Consider the following 21448-nt stretch of genomic DNA (forward strand, 5'->3'; position numbering starts at 1 on the left):
TCTAGCAGTTTGCATGCCTTAAGCCCAGACTTTCATCTAATTGCTGTTAATATCACCTGTACATGAGTTAGGCCATTTTGAAGTCTTTTAAATCTTGCAGATAGAGGTTTCCTATATGTGGTGATGAGCTTTGATTTCTCTGATACAATACTGGAGCATCTTTCTCCAAGTGAGACAAAAAATTAGTGTTGGGTATATTTCAGGATAAAGCCTTTTTTATTCCTTCTTTACTTTAAACCCCACAGTCTTAGTTTCAGAGGTCTATAGAATCTGATTGCATCCATCTATCAGTGCTCTCCTTGCCAAAAGTGTTGTCTTTTTTTTTTTTATTTTGCCATTTTTACCTTCACTGCTCATATCCCTTGAGCTTTCCCCTAGTAAACATCTGCTAAAATTGCTTCAACCCTTTATGGTCTATCCTGCTTTTTTTCTGGTTTTACTGCCATCACTTTCCCCATGTTACAGAGTAATGCAGACTGGCCCTTGTCACATGTTAGTCTGTTTAAATAAATAAATGTTCCCAGTTTGTTATGACTTTCCTATGGCACATCTTGGTAATGTGTTTCTGAGCAGGAAACTGGATTAGTGACTTGAATCACTGATTTGGAAGGTGAGTGTCAGGTCTTAGAAAATTCGTATTGGCTCTGTGCACAGGAACAGCTCAATCCACAGGGATGCCAAACATTTGGGTGGGTAAAATGTAAGCAGAGGGTTTTGACTGCACCAGCTGTGTGATGGAGAAGCAGCTGGAGTGCTGCCGGAGAGCAGTTGGCAACACTGAGCAGGGACAGAGGGGCTACAGAGTCAGATAGGAATATAAACACCTGTTTAGCTGAAATGACGAGAGGAAGTATTTCTATACTTCCATTATTAACTGATTGTGAAAAATGAAGCTAATGTTTTAACTGTAAGCTCTGATATGACAAAGAGACTCATGCAAAATGCAGTTCATTTGGGACTGCAGGGAAATCAGTGGAGCACAACAAGATTTTCTCTGTATTTTTGGTGGAGGGAGGTGGGAATATCATGGAAACATGCCATTGCAAAGTAATTTGTGTATGTTATTAGACAACTAATTTAAATATTATGCAAAAGAAAAAGAATGGTAGAAAAGCATTTTAAAGACAAATGAATGGAAAAAATTTATAGTTTTTATTATGTTGTGGCAGCCTTTAAAGCACTATGATTTAAAATAGTTTTAACTGGAAAAAAAAAAGTTGCAAAGTTTGAGTGGGAGAAGAAATATCCTTCTGCTGAAGTTTCAAGCCAGACTGCCAACGTCTTGCGTGCTGATAGTAATAGTTACTTCTGCAGAACTGAAATTTTCAACAAGTATTTTCTAATTCAGTAACTAGTTTATTCAGAGATTGGAAGCTGCTTGGAGGCTGGAAATTAGGATGCTTTGTTCTCATCTTCAGCGTATTTGCAAAAATGAGGCTGGAGCAATGATATGTGCCAGTTCTTCAGTCACAAAAATTTAGCAATGAGAAACCTTTCTGATTTCTAGTAACTGCAGACAATAATGTACTTGCTAAAAGATTATTTTTGTGTTTTTTTCTTGTCTACAATTTAAAATTGTTTTGTTTACTCAAACATTTTAAATCATGGTATTAATGTATTTTAATTCCAGTTGCCTTTTAAATACTACTGAAGACAAATTATATGGAAATAATTTTTATTTATGAGACATCCGTTACTTATCTCTTAATGCTAAAATGTAAATTGATAGTGTGAATACATATGTAATTGCTGAAGCTCATAATTGTGTAATTCTTGTCTGAAAAAAATTGCAAACTTAAAACAGCAGTTCCAGTTAGTTGAAAACAGCTCTTTATTACCAATTGATAATATGTAACCATATTAAAGTTTCTTTTCAATGGAAATACGTAGGACAAACTTCTATATCTGTTAGTGGCTTTTATTCTTGAAGGCAAATAATCCTGTCCATTGGCGGCCCTTAAAAGATGAAGACACAGAAATTGTGCAGTTAAATCTTAAGTCTAACAATGTTGTGTAAATAAGGTTGTAGCTGATGACTCACAGCTCATCGAAGCCAATAGCTGATGTGTCAGAACAGGTGACCAAATTTTCATTTGTGGATAATTTTCTTTTTAGAGGCCAAAGTAAAGAATACAGTTTTAATTCTATTCATTCAAGGCTACCATTTCTCAACAAAGTCGTGTACTTATTGGAAAGTGTTTTCCCATGATGACCTTTTTGCTTCTTAAGTAACTGTCTCTGATCCATGTTTTGTTTGTGTAAAACCAAGAAATCCTACATGAATCAAAGCAATAGAAAAGGAGGAAAACCCAACTGAATCCCCTCCCCCTAAGAACTGAGTCTACCATGCAGGTTATGTAAAATGTACACTAGTAAGTAAAGTCATGACTTTTAGAGTTGTGAGGGAGGTGAAACAAAGCCTGGAGTCATGTGCAGTGACTCTCCTATTTGTCTTCTGAAACCTCATTACACTTTGCAAATCTGTTACCTGTATTATTGCTGATCTCCTAATGCTAATTCTTGGGAGCTCAATGCAATATATTTCTGCTGATTTCTTACTGTCATTAGTAACCATGAAGATATTACTTATATGTGGATTTATGAGTATGTTCTTTGGGGCCTTTATTTGCACTTGCTACTCATGGAGGCTCAGCTATTTTTTGGTGACTTAAAGTCAGGCAGTGTTCATATTCTAGTGAAAATCTTGGGAGATAGCGTTAGTTCCTCTGAGAGTGGATAGAAAGAAGGGTTTTTTCATAGTATGTTTAAGATGAAGTATGATAAGCATTAGGAGTTAAGGTTGAATGATTTAAATTTGAGTGGTTAGGGTAGGTTTATAATGTTTAAGGTTATCAGGCTTTACTTTGGAACGGCCTACCCTAAAACTGCTTGAGAAGTGTAGAGGTGACACACTGTCAGTGCAAAATCTGCTCAAACGTTTTTGAGCAATCTGTGGTTGGGTCAGTGAGCACAGGTGACATGGAGTGCAGGGTCATGTGGAACCAGAGCAGTGCATCCTCTGAGCTGGCTGGGTTTGCAAACCTGAGTGTGGGTAAGCACACTAGCCCAGTAAGCTCACAGACAAAGTTAAATTTGAGAAGCTGCTACCTATATTTTTGTTAAAAATAATAACTATGAAATTTTCTGGTGCAAATGAGAAAAATCTGCTATATAAAATGCGTTTTAAACATGCCTACAAGGAGTCAAGAGATGATGGCTATGAAGCACTGCTGATCCCGCACTACCTGCAGTACAATGGCCAAGCATTTCTATAATGTGATTACTTTTCACATTAAGTTGAGTGTATTACAGCATGTTTTGTCTGAAATGTGTGCTCTAGTTGCGGCATGAGTGAATTCTGGGACTTTTAAAGTATTGCAAGTGTTCTGTTGTCATGGCTGCTTTACAATCAGTTGCAGTTCAGCACTTACTGAGGAACATAATTTCTTTTTCAAAGGGCATGTTATGATAGAGACATATCTTAACAGATTACAGTGAGTGAAGGAAATGTATGTTTTTGAAAGGAAGATGTGAAAGGAGGGAGTAAAGATGACATGTTTATGGTATAGTGCATAATACCTCAAATTTAATTTTATTTTATGTCTATAATACTAATTGTTGATGCTGGTGTTAAGCCAAAGTAATAGTTTAATGGCAAACTTTAAAAACCTAAGGTTGTTCTATTGAGTGGAAGACATTAAAGAGACATCGAAGGAAATGCTGTCACTGGAGTTTGCTAGCCTGATAGCAGGATAAAATTTGTATAAAAGGCCAGGACTAAATGAATGCATTAGATTTCACAGTACTTATAACCTCAGAATCAAGCTGCAGTCAAATACCATTTCTTTTCTTCTGGCAGAGAAAGTGCTGTGATGCTTTTGGCAAGTTATTAAACATCTGAGTCTTAATTTTCCATCTGAGGAGAAAGAAATTGCTATATTTCTCAGTGGATTTTGAAGATAGATTTCTTAGCACATCTTGAAGTTATTCAGATGTTACAGTATTAGGAAGGATGGCCTTGGAAATACAAAGATGAAGTCAGACAAGAGTTATTCAATATTGCTTGCTTTCCTTTGCCACCATAACACAAAGAAGTTTTATCCAGTCTAATGTGTTTTTTGGAATAGTGTAGTTTTTTTACCCAAACAATGAAATGAACTTTTTCCAAGACTGAAGTTTGGCACCTTCTTGTGAAAGAGTGCTTTATTTCTGATGCTTTAAGTGTAAGGGCCTTATTGCAATAGTCTAAGGAAAATATTTTTTTCTACTAGAAAATAGCTAACTTGATTCTGCTCTAAAGATATTTTATTATGGTAAACCCACATTTTGCAGTGCAAATTAATATGTAACTGTGCATCACTCTACCTTTTCACTAATTTATGTGATAAATAAGAGGAAGCTATTGTAATTGTTTACTATAAGAACAAGGAGTGTAGTCGTAATTTTTTTCATTTTAATATGTTAGTTGGACTTATGCCAAGCTTACATTAACATCTTGGCTTGTTCAGAAAGGATCTGTGTGAATTAAAGTGTGCCAGTTATCTGCAATATGTGATTCAGGAAATGCTGGGAGCACTTTAGATATAAATTCTTATGTGTGGGTTTTGGGGTTTTTTTGATAGTTGGTTTTTGAGGGTTGACTTGTTTTGGTGGTGGTCTGTTTTTTCACATTACATGTGTATTAATAGTTCTGTTACGTGTATCTTCATGTATTAGCCTTCGCTAAAGGAAGACCAAGGTTTGTGGGTTTTTAATTTTATGCATACCTAATAAAGTGGGGGGTTTATTTTGTGTCTTTTTTAACTTGCATGTTAAGAAACCTGCTGCTAGGTGTTTTGTTCTAGTACTGATATGCAGGCTTCATGGTGCATCATATGGAAATGGGTTCACACTTTAGTTGTTATTCATTTTTATTACTGTGACTTGAAATTTTGGTTAAAGAACAGCTGTTTGATAAGGGCAGTCTTAATGTTGTTTATATTACCGGGGTTTGAAATGAAAAGCAGCAATTAAAAAATGTAAATGAATATTTCTGAAAAGGGACCCTGGGGATGCACTTGATCTGTGTTGTTTCTACTGTTTATGCAACAGAGCTGTAATACGCAGTTTATTATTCCATGATAGCTTGCCCCCCGCCTTCTCAAAGTTGAGCTGTAAGGGAATATAGTTGGTGGAGTAAGAATAAAGGATTAAGTATTCACTGAGTGCAAGCAAATCTCAAGCCCCTTGACTTTTGAGATCATATGAATGCATCAACTTGGAAACCTGTATTCTCTTTCCCAGAGTTGCACACAGACTTGTACATGCTCTCCCTAGAAAACTCTCCTACTCTCTGTCTTCTGTAACTTCTTCAATTGCATTGAAATAGCTTGGGAAATGGCAGTGCTTAGGTCTGGTATGATCCTTGGAATTATGTGTCTGCAAAGGCTGTTTCATCTGTTTTATGATAAACACTTGCTACTAAAGGGAAAAATAAGGGTAGGAAAAGAGTAATCTAATTAACCAAGTATGGGACAAGAATTTATTTCAGATCTTTGTGAATACAACTGGGAGTCTTTGCTGGCAATCATCACATTGGAAAAGCACATTGGTGTGGGAGGGTAGAGGCATAAGAGTGGGTATGGAGTGCTAGGAGCAAAGGCAGTATCAGAAATTTTTGGGGAGAATGGGCAAGAGTTTGGGAACATGGGGAAGTTGATCTCTAATATTTGGAGGTCCTTTGGGGAATTAAGATCTTTCTGTGGAGTCCTCAGTTTTCCCATTCTGTTTCAGCAAGTAGGTGTGAAACTCACAGATAAGGAAAACTTCAACACAGCTGATCCATTTTGAGATGGAAGCTATTACTCCTGTCACTATTTAAACTTAATTACAGAATCCTGTTATCTAGTCTTCCTGTTAACAGTATAGCTATGGATTAATCTGTCTGAAAGAGATCTGTATTATCAGGTATTTTAGAGGAAGTAGCAATGTTACATACAATGGATTTGAACCGAAATGCCCAGTTAAAATTTATCTTTAGCTGTAAAGACTACTTCTTGTGCTTATCTTACTAATTTTATTTTGTACTGGAGTTGCAGTGTTGCCATTTCTGATAACTTAATTGCGACTCATAAAGTTTATTTTTGTTCTGGAATGTTTAGAATTTGGCATTTATGTGACAATCTTCTTAGCATTTCAAAAATAACTGAGAGAGAAAACTAATGAGTGTACTGAAGACCTACTTAAAATTGCACTGGGAATGTTGAGCGTATCATGTAAAGTGTATACAACTCTTTTCTTTTTTTTCTTTTTTTTTGACTGAGTAGGACAACAGGACCTGAGGGACCTCGACACAGTTTGCTGCTGCTAGTGCTACCCTTCAGAGAAATTGGGAAAATCAGTGTCCCCCTTCCCAGAGCTGTGAAAACTGTGATAAAACCAATTAGCCATCTGTGCATGTATTGTAATTGGTGGTTTGAGCTGTCATGGACAGTTAAAGAACAACCAGCCTTTTGTGTGTTTATCTCTCAACATATTGGTTGCACCAAGGTTAATGAGACTCTGTAGGAATGTAAACACCTCCAATATAAGTGTAGAGTATGAGATGGGTATTTTTACTGGAACTTTTCAAATAGAAACTGTTTATTTTGAAAGTGTCAGATCTGTATTTGGCATATGAAATTTAGAGGCAACCGTAAGACATTTTAAAGAAATCTTATGTATTGGGGTTTTTTGTATGACTCTGTGGCTTCAATGGAATCCGTGATGGAATTCTTGTCTGAATTTTTATTGCCTGAGTAATTGTATCTATTAGGGATCAACCTTTTTACATTTTAAATTATTTCCACAACCTTTTCTGATGGCAGATAGATATTCTATTATATATTCTATTCTATATGGGCCCTCAATATTATAAGCATTGCGGGATACTTTTCAGTAATTTTTGTCAAAATTTTGTCAGGCAGCAACTGTAATGTACCCCATGCATAAAGGCTTTCCCAGTTCTTTTGGGAATCATACTTCAAAAGAGGTGTTCTGCAGCATTTACATTTCTGAGGCCTTCAAACCTTTGCTCAGTTTAAGTTGCAGTTTGTCCTTGAAACACTCTAGGGGAATCATAATTTGTATGTTTTCTTGCTTCTCCTGTTCTAGACTTCTTTTTCCCCTTATAATTTGTAATTAAATGCAGTATTGTTTTTTATGGTAAAACTTCTGTTTTGCTTCTGATTCTGTAAAAAATCTACACATAGAATTATAGAATATCTCACAGTAGAATGGACACATAGGGATCATTGAGTCCAACTGCCTGCTTCTTGCAGGACTACCTAAAACTGAACTGTATGACTAAGAGTGTCATACAGACACTCTTTGAGCTCTGACAGGCTTAGTCCCATGACCATTTCCATGAGGAGCCTGTTCTAGTGACCAACCACCCTCTCACTGAACACCCCTTTCCTAATGTCCAGTTTGAACTTACATCATTGAAGTTTTGTGCAGTTTCCTTGTGTCCTATCACTGGTCATGTATCTTTTGTAGTTTGGATTGTTTTTTCTTTGGCCCACACATTAAAATCTGAGTAAAGCTTCCCTAATGTTAATGTGGGAGGCATATTGCTGCCCACTGGTATTATGTGAGGCAAGCACAACCTGGCTGAAAATGAAATGCTTTATTTGAACATCAGAATAGATAGCATGAGAGAAACAATAATTTGAAGTTACAACAAATACATTGTTCAGATTGCAAACTAAGTTTTACAGAAAGAAAAGAAGTGTTATAGCTGAGAGCCCAGAGCAAAAATGACAAGTATTTTATCATATTTTATCATATTCCTAAATCAGTGTTTCGGTCTTGAGTGTTTCTATTCAGTTTTTCAGACACTTCTTTAATCTCATACTATGCCACCATCTAACCTAGTGTTTTGCTATCATCAGCTTTTCCAGTCATTGTGATTTGTGTGATGCTTATACATTTGTCACATGCATCATGTATGCCATACAGAACCAGCAATATACCCGTTTTTGAGTCTTAAATGGGAATGCCAACTAACCCTCCAGGTAGGAGAGAAAGACATGGAAGAGGGATGAAGAATCGATGCATTTAGAGAAGCTATTTAGTTGAGCTGCTAAAAGCTGCCCTAGGATTTTGCAGTATAGACTATTTGGATGATAAAATGATAGTTATTCCATGCTGATATGTACAAACTGATGTATATGAAGAACTTAACTGCAGCCATGCATGTGTAATGGTGACTCTAAACAAATTACATTATTCTGGATAAGGACAGTATGGTCATTGGATAATAGTATGAAGACAGTGACTTGGTGATTAACAGTAGTCTAAAATATAAGTAAACCTTAAGAAACAAATAGGAAAAGAAAGGAGAACAAAACCAGACCTGACATCATGTTGTTGAAGAAATCCTGTTTTTATAAACCATGATAAAAAAGAAATGACAGAGCCCACGTCCTTCCTGTGCTGGGGACCCCAGAGCTGGATGCAGCACTCCAGGAGGGATCTCATGAGAGCACAGAGGCAGAATCACCTCCCTTGACCTGCTGCCCATACTGCTGGGGATGCAGCCCAGGACATGTTTGGCTTTCTGGACTGCAAGTGCACATTGGTGGGTCATGTCCAGCCTCTCATCCACCAACACCCGTAAGTCCTTCTCAGCAGGGCTGCTCTCGATCTGTTCATCCTCCAGCCCATATTGATACTGAGGGTTGCCCCGACCCAGGGACACCACCTTGCACTTGGTCTTGTTAAACCTGAGATTCCCATGGGCCTGTTTCTCAACCTTGTCCAGGTCCCTCTGGAAGGCATCCTGTCCTTTAGGTGTGTCAGCCACATTACTCAGCTTGGTGTCACCAGCAAATTTCCTGAGAGTGCCCTTGATCCCTTTATCCGTGTCATTAATGAAGATACTAAATAACACTGGTCCCAATACAGACTCAACAACAAAGTCTTTTATGTGAGTATCTCAAAGTGAAAATGAAAGGAGGCTAAAATCCTGTGCTTTCAAAGAAGACAAGAATTTCAGTGCATGACATATTTAAACTTGAGAAAAGGTGAAGATGAACTTACCATTTTGCATTGCTTTAATTAAATTGTAGAAAGCTTTCTTCTCCTAACTGTAATGCTGTGTATAATTCTGGGATGGGACATCACCGAGTTTTGTCTCAGTACAAGATTAGCTGTGCAATATATGTAACTTGAAAATGAAACATTTTCAGGGCTTCTTCCATGGGGTTTATAGTGGTAGATATTAAGAAGCTATTGTTGATTCTTTATAACTGTACCTAAAGAAAACTATAAGCTCTGTCTCTAGAATTCCTTGTTAAAATTTGTGTCATTTTCATTGCAAAGATGAGACTTGTCAACTATGTGATTTTAGGAATTCTGTGCCATAGTAAATAGGTTAGGTTAATTAAAGCTACTCCACCAAGTCATCTTGCTGATAGTTATCATCTTCAGTCACAGAGCATACATTTGAATTTTGTACTACTTGATTTTTTGTGGTGATTTTGAACAATGATTGACTGAGATGTTGATTTAAATGTCTTCTGGGTTTTTTTGTGTTTTTTTTTCCTTTTCTGAGAATTGTAGGTTGCAGTGGTTTTTACACAATGTATTAGTAATATTAAGACTTAGGTTATGTACATGTACAGGTACATCATAAGGCATGGGAATGATGATGCACACTTTGTCTAGAATTTTATTAATGCATTATGAAGATACCTTAATTTCTGTAGTGCAATGTTGCTCCTGTTGATAGCACATGTAACTGTATGATGCTGAAGATTAATGACTCTGCTATCACTTACTCTTCTGCAAACTGGGGATGAGGAATTTAGGCAAACAAGATGCAGGTTATTTTACCTGACAGTTGGTATAGATTTCATATTCTTTCCAAATAGGCATTTTTTGCAGTGTAATATTAATGTATTACAAAGGCATGAACACAGTACTAGCTGAGTTAGAAATCTGTCTGTGTGTAAAAGCTGTGATTGTTTTTGCAAGCACAAGGGAGAGAGGACTGGGAGAAGACTATTTATTTGTTTTTATATAACAGGGTATGCTTTATTGTTGTTGGAGTCTGATTTTGCATCCAGCTAGATACCTCCCACTACCAGTGGGAAAGCCCACAGGTCTGTTTTCTTAAGAGAATAATCACAGAATTCCATGCTTTGACCAAGCTCTACACTTGGTATCTGTGTATATCAACTGCTGATCACACTGTGGATCTGAATGCTCTGGCCTTTGCATGTCTTGTCTTTAAGTGCTTTGGCTAATAACTAGAGGCTGATACAATTCTTTAGAACAGTAGTTGTATAATGCCGTTAACTAAGAGCTTAAAAGAAAACAAGTAAAAAGTAAGGCATGAAAAATAGTATTTGACTTCCCTAAAAGAAAATCCTAAATCAAGGTAAAAGACCAAATTTAAGTTCTTATCATAGATACACTGCACCAATTATTTTATTTGTATGAGATCTTTGCCACCATAGCAAGGAATGCAGAAATATCAATAACAAATAAAACAATTACTGTGCAACTGTATTAGTGCTCCACAGTAAGATGTGGCTCTGCTGGGAATGTTAGAGTTAGGTTTTCATATTGCATAGAAAGGGTATAATTGTCTAAAGTCATTTGGTTAACCCTTTACATGCAAAGACTGAGCTGAATATGTATCTGGACTGATCTGAAGTATTTTTGGGTATATAAAATCATTACACAGTGTTCTCTATGTTGCTGTTTTTCCATTTGAATCTGCAGTTTAAAAATTCTTTGTAAAGCAAACTCTATATGAAACCAATCCCTAAACCCACAAAAATCTCTTTTTTGGTCTTAGAAGTTGCAAAAATAATTGGCACTATGTTGTATTGCATTTTATTTATTTCACACAGTGACTTTTAAAGTGAAGTTCCACCATACCAGATAATGCAGATGTATATTTCAAATATGATATTACGAAGCAAGTTTAACAGCATGTTATACTTGGAATGATTAGTCGTGCATTCCATTGTGCGATATTATCCACTGCTTCACTTGCCATCTAAAGAGTAAAATGATTTTCTTTGCATTCAACACATTTGTGTCTCTGCTGGATTGTTTTATGAAGGTCATGATTTTTGTACAGAACTTCAAAATAAACCCAAATTTAGTAATTTATGGTCACCTGTGGTAGCAAGGACCTGAACTGGATTTGAACAGGTGTTGTCTGATCCAACCCTCTGTTTCTGACCACAACTTGTTAAGCATCCTATTAAATACATTTTTTATGAAATACTATCAGGGACTTATGAAGTGGCTGGCTAGATGTCTAAATGACTTGCACAAGTGAGTAAATTGTCAAAAGTGTAAAATGCATTTACTTTTTCCTTGTGTATTCCATCTGCAGTTGTCAAAATGGAAAGATGTATGTTGAGGAGCAATGGCTCTCCTTAGTCATGCAGTTTCTTCTATGAGGAGAAAATGGGCTGATATAGATGTTTGAAAATTGTACTGATGACTGCATTTGGTTATTATTTCTTGGAAAGGAGGCAACTGTTAGCTGCCTTTCTTTCTTGCTCCCTATCTCCTCTCCTCTCTGTTGGATGATTCAATGTAGAGTAATGAAAATAAGACATTACTTTAAAATTCCATTTAAACAGTATGTAGTATGACCACACAGAATAGAAGGTAATTACTGGCTTTTTTTCACCATGGCATATTAATAAATGATGGTTTGCATGTCTATTTAATTGGTCACCCAAGCTGTGACATTATTTAATCTCTCTGAAGTATAGCAATTTGCAGATGACTGTATAACTACTGTCTTGAAAAGCTCCAAAAGTGCTTCCTTATATGTGAGGAACTGTTCTCAAGTGCCACAGAGCATTTTGGAGCCTGACCTCAGATGAAAGCAGAACTTAAAGTACTGATCATGTGAAACTTGTATTTGGAGCTGGCTTCCATGCACATTTTTAAAATAAAAACCCATAGGTACTTGATTTTTTTTAATATTGTATCAAAACTTGTTTTTTCAGGCCACTTATTCTTTCATCTCCTTGGAAAACAAACCAGTCTCCTGCTATAGGAGGCTTTGTGTGGTGCATCAGTTTCACTTGTAATTCTAGATGGCCTTTGCCTTCCAGCTAGGTTTTCCAGTCTGAAGGTTTTGTTCATCCATACATTACTGTTCCCTGTACTGGTGTAGTCACCTAGTGCTCCCCAACCCTGGGAGGTTTCTGGGGAGCCCGGAGCCATCTGAAGCACAGGCCAGTAGGGGTTGCTGTAGGAGTAGGATATGAAGAAGATTCACTGCCTCCCTTTTGTAGAAGCCCTCCCTGAAGGTTTTTTCCTGCTGCCTTCTTTTCCGTCCTACCACACCCAAGCTCTCTTGGGCTCAGTAGTGGATTCCCAGCATGGAGTATGTGTCAGTTGCTTACTCACAGCTTTGTGTATTTTGTGCGTTCATAAATTAAATACTAGCTTTCATCCTTATGATACTGAAACTAACTTCAGAGTTGATATTTTGACTCAATAAATTTTAAATTAGTTTTAATACGTATTCTTTCTGTAGAAGTGGACAGTGATAGTTTCCAGATGCCCACAGATTATTGCTATAGTATCATTTATCACTCAAGAACTTGCTGATTTCTTTCAGGACTTAGGTGGAATTAATTTGGAATGATTAGTTGCATCCTTTTGATTGAATGTTGAGTTTTTTCCCTTAATTTCTGTGAAATCACCATTAACTATTTGGCTGCAGTTCTGTGTTGGGTTGAGGCAGTGTTACATTGTAATCAATATCTTTTGAAAAAGACTGCTGTAAATTGCCTAGATAGCATATGCATGGTTACTTTGGCTGCAATGCTGCTGCAGAGCCTGGATACTCTGCCTTTCTGGGAACTCCACAGGCAAGTCCATCATATAGTAAAAAAAAAAAATCTTTTTAGAAAGAGCATAGTATTGCTGATGAATTTTAGACAGAGAAATATTGTACCCTCAGTGCTCATCTGTACCTTTTATATTTTACTCCACTGGGATTGCCCTGTCTTGAGGGATTTCTTTGTTTGCTGCTTTAGATTTCCCCCTTTCTTAGCTGTAGTACAGCCGTACCATTTCAGCTTGCTAGTGCAGAAAGATGTTGTGAATTCAGTTGCTGAATGAGCCCAGCCTGACTGCAAACACTAACATTGCTAGAGAGATGCCAAAGAGTTGCAGGTGAATCTGACCTGATCTGGGCAACAGCAAAACGGTAAGATGGGGCTTGTTTAAATCTCTGGGACTAATTGGGTTGCTGGGGTTTCCCGTTTCAAGCAGAAGCCTAGTTATCACATGCTTCCAACTTGAGCAGGATTCATTCTGTGCATGTCGGGGTGGGTTTTCTCGTGAATGCTTAACATCTCGGCAGAGGGAGGTGGTGGGAAGCTGGGAACGCCACATGAGACCTCTCGGCAGCCACCCTGGTGAGATTCCCCGGCAGTGCTGCCTGCGGTTTGTAAATACCAGGGAAAAGGTAAGGGAAGCCTTAAAAGTGATTCTTTTCTCGGTACAGCTTTGTATTTCTCTCTTCAGCAGCCTTATTTGTGATTGTATTAGGATAGTATGGGCAATTTTTTCCGATATATGCTTGGCTGAACGCCCTCTGGGATGAGTGAGTGAAGGACGTGATCAGCCACTTTTTCATCTCTGCTAACAAGTCTGTGTATCTTGCTAGATGTGAATAAATATCTTTAACAGTTCCAGATTTGCTTGGTGGTGGAAGATAAAATCAAAATGATCCTTTATAATACATGCTGTATCATGGATGTCAGAATATCTTTTTGCCTTGTTCACCTCTGTGATGGTTTTATTTCTCTTGTACACTGTCTTTATTTAATATAAAACAAAGTGAGGTCTTTTTAAGTAGTCATTCTTGTATGTTTATATAGGAGTGTGTTGACAGAGATTTGGATCTTAGTGGAATATTTCAACATAGAAAAGCTTAGAACAGCAGCATATTTAGGGAGAGGAGAAAAAGAGCAGTAGTTACCATTAGAACAAGACAGATTAAAATGTGACCACACTATGGAATTATTTGAATTATTTCTGATGACTTAACTGACAGCTAGTGTGTTTCAGTTGTAGATCAAGTCCTAGATTGCTCTCAACAGAAATCCAGTGGAACTGAACAAAAAAAATATTTCACCATGTGTTCTGGCATTTGAAGCAAATGAACTGTGGAAGTAATGGTAGAGTGATGAAATATGGTTTTTGCTATTACTAGTTAAGGGTAAAAGCAGAGGGGCTCTTTTCTAGAGGAGCATGCTTATTATTATGCAGCATGTGAATTATACTCCAAGAAGAGATCAGTTATATCAATGTGGGATCAAATAACTAGTTTGACAGCGATTCATGTTTGCTTTTTCTGTACTTAATTAAGGGGGTTTTCTTCTCTGTCACTGAATATGATTAAAGGGTGAAGAGTCAGTCTTATATCAATTATTTTCTGAAAGTTTCATTATTATTATGTTGGAATTCCTTCTTCAAAAAACACTATGTAATGCAGCATAAGTGATGTGTGGTGATCTCCACACTAGATACAAACGTAATTTACATAGTTTTGCCTCAAAGTAGAGATGGCTATTTTTTTTTTGGTCAAGAATTACCTGGAATGTTTCTATTATAATATTTCAGTTGTATTTTTAAAATTATTTTAATGGAAGTTTTCCTTTGCTTATACTGTCATGGCTATTAATAAATTGCAAACCATTGTTTAAGGCATAGAAGAATTCAACCACTTATGTTTACTCACATGTTGTTCAAGGAATGAAAGTCCGGGCATGTGGGATTTTTTTAAAGCAAATTTTAAATTATGTTTTTTTCTTGGTGTTATCTTTTTATTTACTTTACATGTCAAGTTTGTTGCTTCCATCAACTTTCTTCCTCCAAGTGTTTTTTTCTCCCCAAATCTAAAGCCATCATCTCTGCTGTGTTGTTACTGTCTGTAGAGTTCTCCCATTTTAGTTTTCTATGCTTAAGTAATGAATAATGTTTTGGACATATTTTATTGATCAATAATATATAGGGTAATATTTAGTTAAACACAGATCCCAGGTTAACTAGGGGAGGGAAATTAACTTACAGAGAGGATGTGGCCAAAAGTTAAGAATAGAGATGGGAAAGAGAAAAAAATACAGTTTAATAGGCTATTAGTGCCAAGTGCTCTATGAAGATGAAGATGTTCTCTATGAGGATCAGTTTTGTAGTGAAGCTGGTGTCTGTCACCACAGGAGGGAAGGGCTTACCTGAGGAGGGAGCGTTTGCCATAATCTCTTCAGACAGAAAGAACTTCAAGAAGCTGAAGCTAAGCAGGATGAAAATCATTAGCATTGCATCATAGTGAAAGGAGGTTGGTCAGCCATTGAAGTCTTATATCAAAAATGCTCATCTTTTTTTTTAAGCTATGTTGTTGTGTAAATTTTAAAACCCCCAATCCCTAAAAATCTCTAAAACCGAGCCAGCCCCTGCAGTTTTTGACATTTTTCCCCTCACACTGGAAGCCTGGCTGGGCTGGTAAAGAGTTGACCTCCAACACATGCTTTGTCTGTCTTGGACAGGTGGTTCTTCTTTCTCCCAGAGGCCCCACAGATGAAAACATGGAGAAAGGCAATGAAGGACCTGTGGTCAAGCTGCAGAGCAAGTGTGCCTGGCCAGTCCCACAAGGCAGTTGGCATGGGCAGGCCTGCTGGGCTCATGCTGCAGAGAGAAGTGATAAGGGATAATTTTGTTCTTTAAGGGAAATCCCTGCAGAGTGCCAGCTGCCAACTGGGCACTTGCTCCTGCAGGTTTCCACATGTGCCCTGGGCAGGTCTTTGGGGTCAGCAGGAGTTTGCTAAGGTGAGAGTGTGGGCGGGTGCTCAGAGTGGGACAGATGAGGCTTTGGGCTGTTGTGTTCAGTAAATTCTGTATAAATGTGAGTGTAGATGTGCCCTCTAAGGGTCAAAGCAGCAGCGGGGCAGATCCAGACAATTCTATTGGAGCTATTTCCCTTTGAAGACCCAGCAAGGCAAAAATAGTCAGCTGTCAAGCAGTGCTGTAAACATTTTGTAAATTGGTTTCTGGATAATATTAGTGTTAAAATGTTCTCAAGTCTTTCAGGTATTGATACAATGATAATTAGAGCTTACAAACCCTATTGAAATGAAGAGGAGTATCCTAGCAAATATTAACTGAAACAGCAGATACTGTACAATACCAGTTCTCCAAAGCCTGTTTCTGAACTAGAGAAAAATGCTACTGGTGTTCTTAGTTTGAGAACAACAGGTTAATTACTGTTTTCTCAACTTGAGTTCCCTTAGGTAGGTCCATACTGGTTTCTGGAATACTTAATTATGTTTTTCTTTTGGTACCGGGGCATGAAGGTATATGAACGTACTGAGATCTAGTTAAGAAACAGAACTTTAAGGACTTTATTTTTCTTAACAATACTATCATAATATTAATGTCAGGACAACCTCTCCCAACAGCAGCTCCATCAGTCATTAAATCTTTGTACCACTTACATGGTGACTTCTCCATTTTAGCATAGTTTTGTAAATAACTTTCTGTGACTACTTTTTCTTTTGAGTATATTGTTTATTCTCAGAATTATTGATTGTATACATCTCTTTCACGTGTGGCATATTTTTCATCCTCTGTTCCACTCTCTAGTATAAGCCTACATATATTTCTGGATTTAGCAGTTTGGCAAAAAGCAAGTAGTGAAATAGTAATTTAATGTAGTACTGAATGTTGAATTTGGGGGTGGGGGCGAGATTTTGCATTATAATATTTTTGAATAAACCTCATAGTAAACTCATGTTGTCTCTATAAAAGTAACTTTCAGACTTTCTTTCTGTTGGTGGTGAACTGATCTTGCTCTGTTGTGTATCATGTTTCTGGGTGGATGGGCTTCCCCGAAGTTCCTGTATCAGCTCTGGACTGGCCTGCAGAGGACATGGAGTCATGGAGTTTTATCTGTTAATTGTCTTATTCTGTGCAATGTGCTAATCAGAAATTGTGTGAAAAAAGTGGGTGGAGATTCTTGTTTTATTTTGCAAAAAAATTTAGATTTCATTGTTGGAATTTGTTTCAGTTAATGCTAGCATAGAACTTGCTATCTCATCCTGTTGATTAGATCAGTTGCAGCTTCTTATTGAAACATAACTTAATGAGCTTCAGCTAGAAGATATATAAATATCAAATAATCTAAGCTTGTAACAAACATTGTATCAGCAAGCTTTTGATCCGGTCTGTATCATTCTGTCCTGGAAATTGACTAGAATTTTTATCAGTTATATTTCAGCTCTTTTGTGTCAGATGTTTCTAATTTAATATTAAATTGTGTACAACTTACCTGAAGAGGAAAATACCAAATGTTCCCAAGTGAGCAGTAGGGAAATGAAACCACTAGAAAAAGGCAGAATGTCTTTATGTATTGTGAAAGCTCAGCTTCACTTAAATAATTTCTGATGCTTTTCAGTCTACAGGTTTAGTGCGTTTGAATATGTTCTCTTCCAGCTTATTAAATCTTTGTGTAAGTGCAAGGAAAATGTATTTAAACCATTAGAGTATATGTGTAAAATATGTTTGTCCAGACTTCCCTGTAAATAGTGGGTATTTTAATGAACAAAAGGGTTCTGTACATAAATATGTGCTATAGAAATACTGGTTATTTTAATGTTGTACAGCAGAGTTTTCTCAAAAAGTTCTACAGTTTAATGATGGAGTGGTTGTGTTTGCTTCTGCCTGGTAAAGTGGTGGGACCACCCCCCTAACTTTCAAGTTGGCAAGGAATTCCCTGTGTTTGGCAAAGTAGTCCAGATACATAAAATTATATAATTATAAAATGTGATTGTACTGCTTGTAGGCAGCTGTGCAGGGAAAGCCTGGCAAAATGTCTGCAATCAGTCTCAGTTTTGTGGAATTTTTTTCATGAGAAGCTTAATGTACTGTAAGGATGGAGGACATCTCACTGATTGTTCTAATGATAGCTGTGATTTTTGACCAATTTGATTCTCGGGATTAGATGCTTGTTGAAAGGGATTCATGATGAACTCACAGTTTGGAGGTGCAAATTGCCACCAACTGCAGAAGACTTGGTTGTTTTGTACTGTTACAACTTTTTCTTTAGAATTGATTTGAGCTTAGTCATAAGTCTATTACAGCACATGTTTTGGCTTGAACACATCAAAGCAACAGTGGTGATTTTCACTTCTCTGTTGAAATACGTAGTTGTTTTTTTTTTTAAATGTGTTATCTCCTTGCTATTCATAGAATTCTTCTTATAGAATGGCAGTCCTTCTTATGATGAGCTCTTCTCACTATCAGTTTGAAACCTCTCTTTTAAGTTTTATACATCTCCAAGAAAAGATATACTGGAGTGTTCTTCATATTCAGAATAACTTTAGATGCTATAATTTTCATTATGCCAGCTGACTAAATTCTGAATTATGGGACATGGTATGTTTGTGAGCGTAGCACATTATGCACTGAGAAACAAGTTTCATTTTGCTTCCTTTCACCTTTTTGCTTCGAAAGTTACGGTGCTGCTGCAAGTCTGACAAACCTGCAGTAGCTGCTAGAAAATTCCTTTGAGACTTTTCATTCAAGTTTTATAGAATTCTGTAACCAGGTCATTTATCTGAAGGGAAAAAAAACAGAAAGAACAAGTTAAAAAAAAAAAGTCATATGTGCATTAGATCCAAACACAGAGGAGGACTTTTCTTTAATTGTTTGTGAAACTGGGCTTGTCATCCTCAACTCTCAAACTTCCATGAAAGAAAGCAATGGAATAAAGGTCATGGATGGCTGTTATAAAGATTTCTGGGAGACTGAATTGGAATATGAGTTATTGAAATCTCTGAAGATTACTTCCACAAAAGAATAATGAAAACTTGAAGGTCTTTTTCTGCCTATTCCTTTATACTGTGCTGGTTTGATAGAGGATACCTTGTCAAATAGTGGTTTGGAAGATAATATGTAGGGGAGCAGATCTAGGAACACTTAGAGTGCTTGTTGTGCCATTGATCTGCCTCGGAAACTGTGTTTCTCAAGCTGTAGGGTTGTTGACCTCGGGGATGAAGCACCTAAGAGCATGAGATTTTTTTTCTTCGTGCTAGAATGAGACTATGAAATGCATTAGCAGAATGAAACAAACAAATCTCATTAAGTATTTTTTCCTGTGGCTTTTTCTAAAGATAGTAAAAGCAAAAATGCAAGGAAAGAATAAAATGCACAAAACAGGGAAGAGAATGAAGTAAGTAGATTTTTTTGTATTTTTTAAGTGAAGGAAATGGTCTGAAGGAAGAATACCCAAACTAATTTGCCATTCTAGTCTTGAATTATTTCTTGCAATGCACTTTCAAAGCATCTGCTGAAGATAATGTGACTGCCATTGATTTGTAAAGGACCATACAGCATGCGGCTTCAATGCAATGAAGGTTGTCTTTATACCAGACAGATGATAGTTGTAAGACCTTTCCACCAGCAAATGCATATATTTCACAAAGATGATTACATGACCTGTCCCCTTCCTCCTAGTTTTTTATTATAAAAGTGCTCTTCAGCATATATATGAAAGGTCTTGAGTAGCTGGGATTAAGTCTTACTCTGTTAGTTCCATGACCAGATCTGACCAACAGCAGTATTTTTGTTCCCTGCTTGTAAGAGGACAACTTTTGTTTTAATTTGAAGCAGAAATACTTGGTGCTAACTGTGAAAGAACCAAGAGGCCTGCTAGGGATAGACAAAGGAGCCTGAAGGAACTAGATAGAACCTCTTTTCAAGGCATGTAGTTGTTTACAATTTATTTTCTTAAAAACCTTACTGACAGCCTCAGAATCTAGCAAGAATAGGCTTTTTGTTGTCAAGTCTCTCAAGATTTCTCACACTTGAATGTGGCAGTGGGAAGACTTACTGCATTTATGGATACAACTTTGATAACTTCATGATCAGGAGGAGTGATAGAATAAAATTATAACCCTGTAAGCTCAGACAGACTTAATATACTGTTGACACAAAACCACTAATCACTTATGAGAAGAAAACTGTATAAACTTGCAGTGGCATATGTAGCCATCTGTTGGAGCAGGAGGCTGATATGGAAAGGGATTTAAATATTTTTTTAATCTTTATATTTAAATCCTGTTCATATGGTTACAGAGGAGGGTAGACAACAGCTACTAGTGGGTAACTAAGTAAAGAGTATAGAAACCACCTGTCACAATTTCATGCGAGAATGTTTATGTTCAGACACTTTCTCCACCACTGCTGGTTGCCAAGGCATCCTAGGCTCGTGCCCGGCACTGGAAGCTGCCTCTCCCCCGCTGACACCTCTGCTGATCCCCTACTGTGCCCTCCTCTTTGCTTTATTGGGGAATGACCCTCCTGCTTTTGAACACAGTAAACCTGGAACCAGTTTAATGGAAGCAGCAGCCCGGTTGCAGTTTCAGAAAAATCTCGCGTGGCATATTACATTACATACCACTGTGGCAAATGCGAGCATCGCTCAAGTAAAAGGAAGAATTTATTTGCCAGGCTTTATTACTAAAACAGTTATTGCCTTTTGGGGCATCAGTACAGAAATAGAGCAAAAGGCCCCTTTAGATCAGCTCTGTTGAATTTCTGTCTCTTTTCGTGAACATTATAGGCTGTCAGGACTTCAGTGTGACCTTTATCTGAGACCCTGTCCTTAGGTGACTCCTCCTGACGTCTGTTGTCACAGAATAGGGTTTTGCTTTGAGGACATCTGTAGGCTTTTATAGACCTAAAATCTAATCCAGGTTCTCTTCAAAATTAGAACATTTTTCCCTGTGAGGAGAGGGACATCAATTTTAATGGACTGAAAACTCACTTTTCTCAAGTTAGGCTGTGCTATGAACAGAAAAATAAATTTTAGAAATGCTCAGCTCTGCCTTGCCATGTTGAAGGGACATAAAATGTATAATAATTCCTGAGTTCAGGATTGTGCTTGATTCAGTAATGATGCTAATATTTAGGTATCAAGTTAGCAGAATAAATATGTGCTGTGTTGCAGCTCTTGATGTGTTAATGGCAGTGAGAGGAGAGTTGTGTAATCACTGCCCTTAATAACTTACAGTATAAAACATTATTTTCCTTGATGCAAGTATTTGAATTTCTTTTCTGATTTGTGTGATCTTGGGCTTGATCAGTTGACCATTCTGTGAGAGTGAGTTTCTTATTTGACAGCTCAGCACAGGCATTTAATCTGCTCATTGAGTTCAGTGTTCCAGACAAACACAGAGAATTAATGTCAGAGCTTCTAGTTCAAAAATTCTTCCATCTGGCACTTCAGTGACCTTTTTATATTTGCCTTCTTTCATATGACAAAGACAGTTGGTTTAACATCAGCTTTGACTTCAGAAATAAAATGGCCATTTTGGGAGAGTGCCTTTGAGATGGTCTGTGGGATGTGTATGAGTAAGTTTGTGCTAGGTACAGCAAG

General features: G+C 37.2%; 1 protein-coding gene across 6 annotated transcripts in view; it reads left to right on the forward strand.

The window, feature by feature from the left end:
• The window catches only part of CDK14 (cyclin dependent kinase 14), a 298720-nt gene that overhangs the window by 44382 nt on the left and 232890 nt on the right, over positions 1–21448 (forward strand). The window contains exon 1 of one of the 6 annotated variants that reach the window (XM_071560662.1): positions 13111–13216. The exons of 4 other annotated variants lie outside the window; for them this stretch is intronic. Coding sequence is in view for 1 of the 2 variants with exons in the window: in XM_071560661.1 (XP_071416762.1) it covers positions 13403–13477 (75 nt within the window). In the remaining variant the exon portion in view is untranslated. Of the gene's footprint in view, positions 1–13110; positions 13217–13358; positions 13478–21448 lie in introns of those variants that run through there. One more of the 6 variants, XM_071560661.1, reaches the window with a different exon arrangement.

Source organism: Pithys albifrons, chromosome 7, assembly GCF_047495875.1.
Source record: "Pithys albifrons albifrons isolate INPA30051 chromosome 7, PitAlb_v1, whole genome shotgun sequence".
Classification (NCBI taxonomy): Eukaryota; Metazoa; Chordata; class Aves; order Passeriformes; family Thamnophilidae; genus Pithys; species Pithys albifrons.